This window comes from Bombina bombina, chromosome 7 (assembly GCF_027579735.1).
Source record: "Bombina bombina isolate aBomBom1 chromosome 7, aBomBom1.pri, whole genome shotgun sequence".
NCBI classification, from domain to species: Eukaryota; Metazoa; Chordata; class Amphibia; order Anura; family Bombinatoridae; genus Bombina; species Bombina bombina.
The window spans coordinates 506,146,649-506,161,548 of NC_069505.1; the positions used below are offsets into that span (position 1 = coordinate 506,146,649).

Consider the following 14,900-nt stretch of genomic DNA (forward strand, 5'->3'; position numbering starts at 1 on the left):
AAATGAGCCAATAGAATGAAAGCTTCACTGTCCCTTTTATTGTTCTAGTTTGAATCAATTATCATTTTAATTACAATTTTTGTTTTCTCTTTTATACTATTTACTTCATTCTCTATTCCTTTAGGTTGGGTGTCATACATTGTTTCTTTTAGTTTAGTGTCTTATTTTCAGTAGTAAAAAAACTTATTGTGTAGTTCATTAACAAATCTAGACAAACCAGAAGGTTTCTTTTTCCCACAGAAAACCTTTGAATTACATTGTTTCCAATGCACCAAAAGGATTCTGGGTACAAGTTTCAATTTCAAGTACGGTTTCAATCAATTAATTATTCCCAGGTATATCCCATTGGATATCTCCTCCATTTTTTGTATACACAATTAGTTATTTTCTCTATATTTTGTGCTTAGTGGATGATTTTAAACTCACTTTTCGCCTCCCCATAATTTTAAATGTTGCTGTATTTCGCCCAGAAATCAACTTCACACCAGCAGTGATTCAAGCCTACTCCCAGCTGATGAGTGGCAAAAACCACGAAACAGCTGTCCTGGGATTGGTCTGAATAACTGTACTAGCCCTAGCTAAGCTTAAAAGCTGTGTAATATGGCAATGTCATGGAGTAAAGGGAGTCTGCGTAAAAGCAGACTGAAGTATAAAAGTGAGTCATTGTGAACCTCATTTGCATATCTTACCCAGAATCATTTGCTGCATTGGAAACAATGTAATTCAAAGGTTTTCTGTGGGAAAAACAAGCCTTCTGGTTTGTCTAGATTTGTTAATGTACTACACAATGAGTTATTTTCTATATTTTGTGCTTAGTGGAGAATTTTAAACTCACTTTTCACCTCCCCATAATTTTAAATGTTGTAAATAAGACATACAACCAGATAAATAATCCTCTACCATTTTTCAATATCTAAATGGTTTGGCAGATTTCTAAGCAATGAAGATGGCACAGAAAGAGAATACCATTTAAAGTGTTAACCCAATTGTTTTTCTTTCATGATTCAGATAGAGCATGCAATTTTAAGCAACTTTCTAATTTACTCCTATTATAAATGTTTCTTCATTCTCTTGCTATCTTTATCTGAAAAAGCAGGAATCTTAGCCCATTTTTAGTTCAGCACCTGTGTTGCTCTTGTTGATTGGTAGCTAAATATTGCAAGATAGCAAGAGAACAAAGAAAACATTGATAAAAGAGTAAATTAGTAAACAAAATGTGGGTCTAGTATCCCTTTAATGTAAATATTTGTGACTGGACTTTGTTTACTTCAGATAATTGTTTCTACATTACAAGTTATTATTTTATATACTAGGACTTTTATTATAATGTATTATATTTTATATGCATTATGAGTTGTTATTGTATGTACAAATTGTTATTGTATGTGACATAACAAGATACCAATGTGTGTGCCAGATGTCCTGGTACAGTGTGTCTCATGTACAGTTCTTTGATCTGTCTGCCACGTGTCTTTATGCAGTGAGGGGACAGCTTGTACCCAGGATATTGTTGGTTCGGCAAGTTAATAAACTTCTAGTCTATTATATAAGCAAAGCCTTGGGCTGTTAGTGGAGAATCTTTAGGCACTTCCTGAATGTGCAAAAATACAGAAAGGTGAGATCATCAGAGACACGTGTATCAGGCACACTGGTCACACCTACTGTACAAGACAAGTCTAGTAAAACATACTGTACATCCTGGGTGTAAATAAAACAAACTCCACATTGTACGTGGACTGAAACAGACAGTGCCTCCACGTACGTAAGGTGCTAGTCTCTTGTAGTGCAATTGTCAGCTAGTTTAATTAGAGCCAACACTACACTATTTAATTGTGAGAGGTGCATAACTCAAAGCAACAGGACAATGCAAACAGGATGTTTGTGTATAACAGTACTTTACTAATCACAATTATTATTGCTTTAAAACAACTAAATTATTACAAATATAAGTCTTGTATATCTTCGGTCTTGACAAATTTGTGAACCAAAGCAACAATTTTAGAGACATATTACTTTATTCAGGGAAGTATTTTAAAATCTACTATTCCTGATCGCACACACAGCGAACAAATAAAGCTTGTATTGTGCAGCTACAATAAATAAGGAACAGTAGATATATTTTAGTATACAGTGAGATAAATATAATTCATGGTGCTAACTCTATGCATCTGGTATCATTCCCTTCATAGTTTTTGGTTATTTTACCTATAGAACACTTTACTTAAAGGGACAGTCTACACCTTAGTCATCTTAAAGTCTTACCTTAGATTAAACTGCAAATAGCCTCCTGCACCTTTCTATATCATGCAGCAGGAATAGTAAAAAAGTTATTTTAAAATGAATATTGTTTCTGGCCACTTTGAAATAGGTACCAAGCTCAGCTCACTGATGACATCATGATTTGGACTACATCTAGGCACTCTGCTGAATAGAATTGACAGTTTGATGAATCCAACTAGTGAGCCTTTTGTGATTGGATGCCATATGCAGCCCAGATTGTGATGTCATCAGTGGTCAGAGCTTGGCAGCCATTTCATAGTGGCCACAAACTATATTCATTCTAAATTTACATTTTTTACCGTTCCTGCTGCATGATATAGAAAAGGTGCAGAAGGCTATAGGCAGCTTAATTTAAGGTAAGACTTTATGATGACTAAGTTGGAGACTGCCCCTTTAACACGCCTCTGTTTTTAATTACTACTTTACTTCTAAAGTTCTACTATGGGTAAGAATTTATTACTAGGCAAATGCCCCAATCATTTGCAGGCTCTCTCATTTGAGCCTACCACTGATATTTGTGAAGCACTAGTTTTAAACCCTCTCTGCTAAACTGGATATGGTGGATGAAAATCACCCCCGGATTCATTTGACCACTTGATTGACAAACCTTACTCTCATGCAATTGGTTGTGTGAGGGTAGGGGGGCAATATTGCACAAGTGTTACCTTATGCAATGATAAATATGGGGAACACATTTACCCCACAATTTGCAATAAGATGTAGAGAGGTTCACAGCATGTGAATCCTGTCTGCTTGCAAATTGATAAATATTGCCCTGATATATTTTAGCTTTGTCACTTATTACAGCAGTTAACATTTCCTCCCACATTTCACAATTTGGCATATACAATATTTACTTTTTTTGTGCCCAAATACCCAAGGATTAAAAGCAAGGATCTAGCATAGTGCGTACTAAAAATGTATCTCTAAGTGACATAAACAAACCTTGCAAGAAAGGACTGTATGGTTTGTAGGGGAAAGAAATGAGATGAGAGAACATATCTTCCATATTAATACATATACAATAAAATTCACAAGAAAATGTAACTTTTCTAAAAGCAGGAATATAGCTCAAGATGGTCTCAAGTTTGAGGTTAGAAAGTGCCAGAGTAATTTGCAGAAGCATTTTTTTACAGGAGGGGTAGATAATGAATGACTTAAACAACAGGCAGGGTGGAGTCAAATACAGTCAGGGAATTCAAGAATGACTGGGACCTATAAGTAACTAGTCAGGGAATTAAGATTATCCAATAAAATCTGTTTCTAAAAATTGTTGTGCGTCAGGAATCAGTCATTAAAACCAGGGACATCAAATCATAGAATCACATATTTTCTTTATTTACTTAAAACAAGACTCATTAAGCATTTCATATGACATTCCTTCATAGCCCACTGTTTGAGTCTAACAAAGTTTTCTGGTTTTGAAACAATCTAAAACTATACATATTATTTAAATAAAAAATAATCAGAAAGCTGAAAACCTAATTTCAGGAATCCTGCAAGCACAGTAGACCTTATTTCAGGAATCCTACAAGCAAAGTAGACCTTATTTCAGGAATCCTGCAAGCAAAGTAGACCTTATTTCAGGAATCCGGCAATCACAGTAGACCTTATTTCAGGAATCCTGCAAGCACAGTGGACCTTATTTCATAAGGACTCAGGTGCCATTTACACTTTTTACAGGGTGCTATAAATATAGAAAATGTCATGTGGTAGAAGAGGCTATTGTGTTTTAATGTTTGGAGAGTGATGTCTTAATTGGTTTCAAGAGGTTTCTCCTTATAGTGGCACTCCCACAGATATTCCTTCATGGCTCGTGGTAAGGGCATTTTTTGAATGCTCTCATACATGACGTACATGTTAATAGTTGCTCGGCACAACTCCTGAAGGGTTAGAGGGAAATTTCGGATCCAAGGCCGGGTAAGAAGTGGTTCAAAGTATGTACACAATGTGGGATCACTGTAATAATCCAGGAGAATAGGAACAGATGGAGCTCTGAAACAGCCCCAGTGAAAGCTGTAGTGTTCATTGCAGTACTGAACCCGAGCATGCCGGGTGAGCCCCCTTCGACGGAAAGTGACTGAAAAAGCACAACCATCCTGAGATGAATTTCTTAAAAGAAAGGAGCCATCTGGGCTGTCATGTAACAGAGCTTCAGCCTTCCTTTGGCTCAGGGTGCCCCAGTAGTAGGATAACCCAGTGACCTCCAAAAGATCTGGAATCAATGGATGTCTGATATGTGGCAGGTTCTGTGTGTGTAGTCCTCCTTCATCTACTGTGACCTCAGGAGTTTGTCTGGATGGTGTAGGGGACATGTTTATATACAGAACTCTTTCTTTCCATTAGATGCAATCATCATCCAATTGACCTGCATGAGAAATGGACCAATACCAACACTGTTATATTAATCAACACTGTTATATTAATACACTTTTTTTACCTCTGTGATTACTTTGTATCTAAGCCTATGCAGACTGCCCCCTTATCTCAGTTATTTTGACAGACTTGCATTTTAGCCAATCAGTGCTGACTCCTAGGTAACTCCAAGGAACCAAGGAACATGCCCTATCTAAATCCTGACAGTTTATTTTATGACTAGACTGTCCCTTTAATGTATGCAATTTCTTAACACAGAGCCCCATCTCATTGTTACTGTCATGCCGTGCCGTTGCTAAGGGCGGGGCGTCTCCCCCTTGCTCGTTGCCTAGGGCTGTGTTGGCTCAGGATGCATGCAGCGCTGACGTCACCGCCGCACGCTCCTGATGCCGGACGGTTTTGTTGCGCCAATCCCTCAGGTATTTGAACAGGCAGCAAACGACCTGTCACTGCCCAAGTATAGGTGCTTCTTTGTGTGCTCCTGTGAGTGATAGATCATTTGCTAGACTGTTACTTTGTTTCTGGAACCCTGCCTGTCTCACTACGCTACCTGGTTAACCCCTAAGTTGCTGGACTGATACTTTGTTGCTGGAACCCTGCCTGTCTCACTTCTCTTTCTGTTTAACCCCTGAATTGCTGAACTGATTTTCTGTTGCCGAATCCTGCTTGCCTGACCATTCTCATAATCTGCCTTGTGCTGTCCTGCCTGTGGTGAGTGCCGCTCTCCTCCTTTGCCTAATATTTCCTGCTCTGGGATATTCCATATCTTTCCGGCTTGACGCCAGGATAACAAGACTACTGGCCGAGTTTGGTCTGATAGAGGAGTATCCCACGAGCATTACAGTTACAGCTTGTATTAGAAATGCAACCTAACTTCCAATAGTGAGTGCACGTCTACAATTCCTGTTATCCATCACAGCCTATGCATTAAGACCATTATAACTAAAATGAGACTTGTAAGTTTTAAGAATTGAAGAAGTGTATACCATAGTGAACATAACTGTATTTTCCATATCCACTAGCAAGAATAATGAATCCTAAATGCCAGAGGAGAGTGTTCATCATAACTCACACTAGGAATAAATTCTTATTCCCATTCTAGTGACCCAAATTAGGGACATCTGTGCAAATATCTTGTAAGTGAATTAGTAAGATGGGCTTTGGATGGTTCTTGAACATGTGACTTGTAAGAGTAAGGTTGTAATTGTGATGATAATACACTTTACCATTATGCAACAGAAGTGGAGGCCATGCTGAGACATGAATCCTGATGCACTTGACATTGAGCTGTGGCCCTAGTAACCACTGGAGCAATCCATATATCAAAATTCCTACCAGGATCAGTTGGAATCACAATTCTTAGCTTAAGCTGATCTGCATCATAAATCCTATATATTTCAGTTGGCGAGCTTGCGGTAGCAATTAGCGTTACAAAAATTAACCAGAGGTCAAACCTCTCATTCATTTTTTAAAAGTGCCCCAACTGCCCCCCCCCCAAAAAAAAAAAATGTAAGGTCCCTTTTTAAAAATAATAAAAAAGGTTGCATTTTTAAAAATTACTGCACTAGGCAGTATTTTGAGGGCTAAAGTTGGCGGGTGTGGGGTGTTAGAAAACAAAACGTCACTGAAAAGTGCCTTTACATTGCGGTCTATGTGAACTGTGTGTTCCCTGAATATATACATGTGTATGCTTATATACATATATATTTACATTTGCTGCCCATTGCTGTGTGACTTCACTGCTCTAGTTCTCATGCCATGTCTCAATAAAAAACTACAATATTTCTCACCAGTTAATCACAATCGTCTCTCCCTGCCTCTTTGGTTTGTTTGTTGTTTTTGTGTTCTAAAATGCAAATAGTTGTCTACATTTATTTAAAAAACAACAAATATTACCTTTTCTGATTACAGTGCTGTATTATCTTTCTGATGGTAAAAAAGATATAAAACTACCTTTAGGTTACATGTCTAAGCTGTATTATAACATGCAAATATTGTGTAAATTACTTAAGATATTGTTGTTATCATTTGGTCTCATTCCCTCTTCAACACCCAAACTATTCTGAAATGCAAACGTTTTACTTTCCAAGAAGTTGGGATAAAGGTTGTTTCCTAGATTAGATAGATAGATGATAGACAGACTGACAGACAGATAGAAGATATATAGATAGATAATAGATGATAGATAGATAGATAGATAGATAGATAGATAGATAGATAGATAGATAGATAGATAGATAGATAGATAGATAGATAGATAGATAGATAGATAGATAGATAGATGATAGATAGATAATAGATAATAGATAGACAGATGATAGATAGATAGATAGATAGATAGATAGATAGATAGATAGATAGATAGATAGATAGATAGATAGATAGATAGATAGATAGATAGATAGATAGAAGATAGATAGTAGATAGATAGATAGATAGACAGACAGATAGACAAATGAAAGATAGATAGATGATAGATAGAATAAATATATAATTAAAGGGTTAGAATTGGGACCCCTGAACCTATGGACCCTAAAGCAACTACACACCTCTGATAGTAATGTTTATAATTCCTGCACCTGGATTATGGCTGCCAACTTGTTTTTGAAGAAAATAAGGGAAACTAAGGAATTGACAAATTTCACATAGGAAAATCTACAAATTATACAGTAATTACTGGGGGGGGGGGATTTGGTACAACAAAATTCTTCATACAAATCAACGTCATTCACAAATTTTAGCTTAAATACATTCAACAACTTTCTACAAATCCGTGAATTCTATTTCTCATTTAATGCATCAAAATAATTAACTAAATAAATAAATAATTATTAACTAACTAAATAAATACATAAGTATTAACTAACTAAATAAATACATCATTATTAATTAACTAAATAAATACATCATTATTAATTAACTAAATAAATACATCATTATTAATTAACTAAATAAATACATCATTATTAACTAACTAAATAAATACATAAGTATTAACTAACTAAATAAATACATCATTATTAACTAACTAATAATAACAAGAGTACAGTGTTAAAGGGCCATTATAGTCAAGAATGACATCCTCTAATCTATTAGCTCATGTCATTTTAAACTGTCGACCCCCAGACTACTGTGTGTTTAAACCCGTTAAGAAATACCGCTCAGGACTCGCAAAGCATTGCTGGTCCTAAGCAGAAAATGCAGCTGATCCAATGATTAGCACTAGTTCCCCATTCTGACTGGATCAGCAGCGTTTTTTTATTTGGAACCAGCAGTGCTCTGCAAGTCCTGAGCGGTATTTCTACTGTGTGTTTAACCCCTTTGCAGGGGGGTTAAACCTACAATAGTCTAGGGCAGACATCCTCAAACGTGGCCCTCTAGAGGTTTTGGAACTACATTTCCCATGATGCTCAGCCAGCATATCAGCTGGCTGAGCATCATGGGAAATGTAGTTCCAATACCTCTGGAGGGCCAAGTTTGATGATGTCTGCTCTAACCCCTAGTTTCTCAACCTGTGGTACGTGTTCACCTGGGGGTACTTGGGGCATTGGCAAGGGGTACTCCAGAAATTGGCCTTCATTTTTACCCCCCCCCCCCATGTAGCTGTTGTAAAAATGACAACTCAGCTACCTCTCTCATTTCTACCCTCAAGTACATCTAACAGGGCAGAATGTGAGTGGGACCACTGCTCAATCACTAATTCACCTCAGTTAGCTAAAATCTTAGATTCTGACATATGAGGGCTGGTGTTGAGCTTCACTGATATGAACAGAGAAAGTGTCACTATAAAAATAGGTAAAGTGCAGCATACTGAAGTATGCCATAGTAAAACGAGACAAAAAAAATGTGAATGAAATGGTTATGAAAAATAGAAAGATGGTGCCATAAATATTACTTTCCTCAAGCAGAAAAGAGTTTATTTTCCTTTTTATTGTAAGAAGCACATTAATTGCATATCATTATTAATATAAATCTGTATTTTATGTGTTTATTATTCTCTGTTGTAATATTGCCAAATATTAAATTCCATAAAACCAATATCTGATTCCTATACATTTACTTTAACATATCTGATACACATGATTTTTAATTTTTGCTCATGTAAAAGATTAATAATATTTGTGCTACAGTTGGGGTACATAGAAATTAAATGTATGCCTACAGGGGTACTTGCTGCCAAAAGGTTGAGAAACACTGCTCTAACAGATTAGCTAATGCCATTGTTTGACTATAAAGTTTGAAATTTAGATTTTTACATTTTGTAAAAAAATAAGGGAGAAAAATTAGCATATAAATAAGGGAGTCTAAGAGACTGTAAAAGAGTTTGGGCAAATAAGGGAGATCCTGGAATTAAATGAGGGTTGGTACCCTTATCCTAGTTCCAGCAAACCCCAGCGAGAGACCTAGACTTACAATCCAGCTCCCAGCATGCAAGTATCTGATCACCAACACTAAAACATCTCATTGTACTCACCTCGTGTTCCGGAGACTCAACAAACACTTGTGCAGACAATCACTGATCCTATTTTGTTTTGTAGCCTTGCCAAGATAATTGCTGTTATGACAAAGTATTACTGTATCATGTACATGTGAATTTAAAGGGTGTGTAGTCAGGATACTCCTCCCATGTAATTTAACTAGTTAAGACTGTTGTCAGATCTATCTCTGAACCGACCTGCCATGTGAATGAAACACAGGTAATGCTTAACTATTAAGTAAACAATTCAAAGTGTAAACAGGAATGAACAGATAAAAAGAGCACATAGATGTTCCGGAACGTATTTAAAACATTACAAAAGATTGAGTGCTGTTTCCAATTAAAAGGACACTCAGGTTAAATTAAATTTTCATGATTCAGATATAGCATGTAATTTTAAACAACTTTCCAATTTACTTCCATTAAAAAAAATGTGCACAGTCTTTTATATTTACACTTTTTGAGTCACCAAATCCTACTGAGCATGTGCAAGAATTCACAGACTATACGTATATGCATTTGTAATTGGCTGATTGCTATTACATGGTACAAGGGGAGTGGAAATATACATAACTTTGAAATTTGTTATAAAAAAATCTACTACTCATTTAATGATCAGACTATGTGCTATCGCATTGTCTTGTTATCTTACATTTGTTGATTATGCAAATCTAATGTGTTGACTGGTCCTTTAAGTGTCCTTAAAGGGACACTCAAATCAGAATTAAACTGTCATGATTCAGAGAGAGCAGCAGTTTTAAACAACTTTACAATTTACTTGCATTGACAAAATGTGCACAGTCTTTTTATATTTACACTTTTTGAGTCACCAGATCCTACTGAGCATGTGCAAGAATTCACAGAATATACGTATATTAATTTGTGATTGGCTGATGGCTGTCACATGATACAGGAGGAGTGGAAATAGACATAACTAAAATTTGTCAGAGAAAAATCTACTACTCATTTGACGTCCAGACTAAGTGCTATTGCATTGTCTTTTTGCCATGCATTTGTTGATTGTGCAAATCTACTTTATTTACTGGTCCTTTAAGTGTATTATTACTGATATTTGTAAATCAATGTAACTTTTTTAATAAATAAATTGTGTGTATGGAAGAGGGTAATCACCACTTGAAGGGGGAGTGGTAAGGTTTGTGTAACTGGAATGGGTTAATGACTGCTCTGATGTTCTTTAAGCAGAGAAAAAGAGAACAAAAAAGAGGCGCTTCATGTGTACCAATAAAACAGGTAAGTGAGATATAGACAAGCCCACAACAGGGTACTCACATTCTGCAGGAGCACTCAGACAGTGCTATTAGGCGCGGTCAGCTGCTTCAAAGGTCAGGCAGGAAATGCTGGTGGTATCCAAAGCTCCCACATTAAGCAAAGACAGTCCCAATAAATGTAGTGGGGATAGATTCTGTGTGGTTAGTAGAAATGATCAGTAGCAGTTCCAAACTCAGATGTAAAAAGATAAGATTTATTAAAAAGAATTTTTAGAAACTGGAACAACAGGATAGGGCGAACATATCCCTCCTATTAACATGCGACGCGTTTCTCAGCTATAGTGCTGTTTCATCAGGCATATATGGCAAACTGATCATAACTCTACTATATATACACACACACACACCAAACAAATCAATTAAGCAATTAAGCAATATAACAAGCACCTGGAGTTCTCCACTATGAGGAGGACCCACAGGTTATTAACCCTTCATCTATGGCATATACTTCACATCTATAAAGGCAACAAATTTTAATTATAGTATGCCCACATCTAATAAAAATGTGGAACAAGTTGCAATATAGTTTGATAGTATAATTTGGATGTATATATTTTTAAAAATAATAAGGGGTTAACGATTAAAATATGATAAAGAATAAGAAAAAATAATTTATGATCAGTGACCATATTAATATGATGTATATACACAATATAATTTGATAGTATAATATAAATGCATATATTTTTGAAATAATAAGGGATTAACGATTGAAACAAAATAAAAAATAAAATAAAATTAATATATGATCAATGACCATACTAATATGATTAATATACAATTAAAATTGATACCAATGTCATAGGAGAAAAACACAATGCATCTAAGTGAGTGCTACAAAATGTGTCTAAATGTCTCAAATAGATGTCATATCTTTGAAAAAATGGAATTGTACTTAGCAAACATCGCTCTACCTACCTATACATAGCAAAAAAATACCATCTGCATATAGTTGTGCTTTACGTTAGTGACTCAAATCCAGATCCTATTTCCTTATAAAACAAATATGTATTGGAAAATGGAGTTAAACTGAGCAAAATCGCTCAACCTACCAATAAATCGCAATGAGGAGCCAACTACATATAATAGTCTTTAGCTTCTGTCGTGCGGATCAAGATCCATAGTCGCAGGGAGTAAAATAACTAAATAAATATACATATACGAATGATCGCCACTAAAGAATAATCACAAACAAATTCTAAATAAAGACAGCCAATCAGTGACTTCATGACAATCATCACCAATCACAAGAGAGGAGACATACGTGGTGGCCCCAAGCAATAGGGAATGGCCAGACAAGGGGTGTGTCACAACGATCTCACACCATTGGTGGAAACAGGACAACCACCAAAACGTCACGCTGCCCAACATAACTATATGTACACAATGCTAGACAACAGGACATAATAAAGGAGAGAGCATACACTAAAATAAAACAATCCAATACTATAATAGCTATCTAAGTCCCAAGTGATGCCAAAATTAATAAAACAAATAATAACGAATCACAAAAGATAAAACGTGCATAATAGCACCAAGCAATAGGAAGTAACTGCGTGAAGGGTGTGAGACATAAATGTCTAATTATTGGTGGAAAACTAAACACCTACCGAATGACAAGCAGCCTATCGAGGCAATGTATAGAGCCCACAATGCCGAATATATAAATGTATATAATATAATAAACTTCAATCTAAAACCGAAAGTGATGCTGAAAATAGGATTCAAGTATAATCAGCACAAAGTAACAAGTGTAAGCACAAATAACAAGTGTAAGGTGACATTATTCATATGAGAGTGGGGATATGTGAATATAATATATGTGTTATTAATCTCCATAGTGATAGATTTAATAATATGTATAAGCCTTTTTAGACCTAACAAAAATTTTGTAATAATTAACCTTAAAGGGACAGTCTAGGCCAAAATAAACTTTCATGATTCAGATAGAGCATGTAATGTTAAACAATTTTCCAATTTACTTTTATCACCAATTTTGCTTTGTTCTCTTGGTATTCTTAGTTGAAAGCTTAACCTAGGAGGTTCATGTGCTAATTTCTTAGACCTTGAAGCCCACCTCTTTCAGATTGCATTTTAACAGTTTTTCACCACTAGAGGGTGTTAGTTCACGTATTTTCAAACTGTGCTCGTGCACGAGAAGTTATCTGGGAGCAGGCACTGATTGGCTAGACTGCAAGTCTGTCAAAAGAACTGAAATAAAGGGGCAGTTTGCAGAGGCTTAGATACAAGATAATCAAAGAGGTTAAAAGGATATTATTATAACTGTGTTGGTTATGCAAAACTGGGAAATGGGTAATAAAGGGATTATCTATCTTTTAAAACAATAACAATTCTGGTGTAGACTGTCCATTTAAGAGACCTAACAGATAGTTAATGATATTACCAATATATGTACACACCATATTTAAGGGGACCGTAGATACAATCCAACCAAACCCTAAGGCTTAAAAGAGCTACTGAAAAAAATATATACCAGTTATATGTGTGATAACTAAGAGAGGATATCTAGGGAGTAATCAACACAATAGGGCATATTAATTATAATGAACATGACAATGACTTGATAAATGTGGTACCCTATCAAGATGTAATAAATGACAAATATAATGGGCCCATATTGCAAAACTATATCTATTAAACAGGATGTGTTAGAAATAGGGGTTATGATGATGTGTGATATGTGAAATAGGGGTAATGGTAATGTGTAATATGTGACAGTGACTTACTAATAGAGGTACCCTAACAAGGTGTAAACAATGACAAATAACATAACAACATCTGTTTAACTGAATATGTTAAACATAGGGATATAAATAAATTATAACAAGAAATATGAACCTGTGCTAACTTATAAATAAAATCTAAAATAAAATAAAATTATGGTGGTAATACTACTATGAGTGTGGAGAGAACAGATATAAAATTAATAATGTGCTATATTGCCATGAATAAAGATGGTGAAGCGTATACAATAATAGATCTCAGTATACAAAATAATAATTTATAACAGCAATAAAATTAATTGAAAGCAGCAGAATCTATTACCTCATTTAGACCATTGGGAACAAGAGATTGGAACATGAAAATCCAAAAAGTTTCTCTCTGTCTTAGCTTGACAAATCTGTTGTATTTGTGAGAAGGTGGGATATGTTCTAGAGGGGTAATAACAAAGTTACAGGGTTCTCCATAATGGGCCTGAACATGATGTCTGGGGACACTGTGGTGGAGTGACTTCTTTTTTACATAACGCAGATGTTCACTCCATCTCTTACGGATTTTATGGGACGTGTAGGCCGCACTTACGAGTTAAAACATAGATGACAAATGCTGTGTTGCAGGTTATGCTACTTTTGATTTTAAACACTTCACCTGTTACATTAGCAGTGACTACAGAAGTTTTGGGTACAATGTACTTGCACATCGAGCATCTCTGATGACCACACCTATAGATTCCACAAGCTGTATTTATTGGTGTTTTATTTCTAACTTTCTTGGACATTACTTTCTTACTAGGAGCAAGTTTTTGTTTAAGGGTAGGGGTCCTCCTAAAGGTAACCTGAGGATGGTTCTCTAAAATCTGTTTGAGAACAGTATCTTTTTGTAAGATCTGCCAGTGTTTAGTCAAGGACTTTTTAATGGCTCTATGGTTGGAATTGTACTTTGTTATGAACCTAGGTTGGCACAAATCCTTAGTCTCCTTGGGGGTAGTACCATCCTTTGTTTTACCTTTGAGGATAGATGTTCTACTCAAATTTCTTGCTTTCTCTTGGCTATTTTTGATAAGAGCCTGAGGATAGCCCTTAGCCTTAATTCTTTCCACTAAAATTAGGGATTGTTCGTCATAAATTTCTAGTGTACTTGCGTTCCTCCTGATTCTATTAAATTGACTGAAGGGAATATTTGTCTTCCAACTCTTCAAATGGTTACTCGAAAATGCAAAAAATTATTGCTGTCAACTTTCTTGACAAAAGTGGAAGAACAAACACTCCCCTCAGGTCCCCACTGTAGCAAAACATCCAGAAATTCAATTCTTTGTGGCTGGATATTACATGTAAATGTAAGTCCCATTTCATTATTATTAAGATGATTTACAAATAATTCAGCTTCCTGAGAGGTGCCATCCCCATCCTATTTTCAGCATCACTTTCGGTTTTAGATCGAAGTTTATTATATTATATACATTTATATATTCGGCATTGTGGGCTCTATACATTGCCTCGATAGGCTGCTTGTCATTCGGTAGGTGTTTAGTTTTCCACCAATAATTAGACATTTATGTCTCACACCCTTCACGCAGTTACTTCCTATTACTTGGTGCTATTATGCACGTTTTATCTTTTGTGATTCGTTATTATTTGTTTTATTAATTTCGGCATCACTTGGGACTTAGATAGCTATTATAGTATTGGATTGTTTTATTTTAGTGTATGCTCTCTCCTTTATTATGTCCTGTTGTC

At 35.6% G+C, this 14,900-nt stretch overlaps 1 protein-coding gene across 1 annotated transcript; it reads right to left on the reverse strand.

Annotated features, from left to right (window-relative positions):
- Nucleotides 1-3,597: 3,597 nt before the first annotated feature.
- Nucleotides 3,598-9,271, reverse strand: LOC128636041 (suppressor of cytokine signaling 4). The gene is made up of 2 exons (XM_053689115.1): nt 9,131-9,271; nt 3,598-4,648 (listed from the first exon to the last, which is right to left on the reverse strand). The coding sequence occupies exon 2, from the start codon at nt 4,593-4,595 to the stop codon at nt 4,035-4,037; it is 561 nt and encodes a 186-aa protein (XP_053545090.1). The 5' UTR covers nt 4,596-4,648; nt 9,131-9,271; the 3' UTR covers nt 3,598-4,034.
- Between the last annotated feature and the right edge of the window lie 5,629 nt (nt 9,272-14,900).

What these genes read in the sequence shown, in the direction of transcription:
- LOC128636041 (XM_053689115.1), bottom strand. Translation starts at nt 4,595, where the DNA reads ATGTCCCCTACACCATCCAGACAAACTCCTGAGGTCACAGTAGATGAA.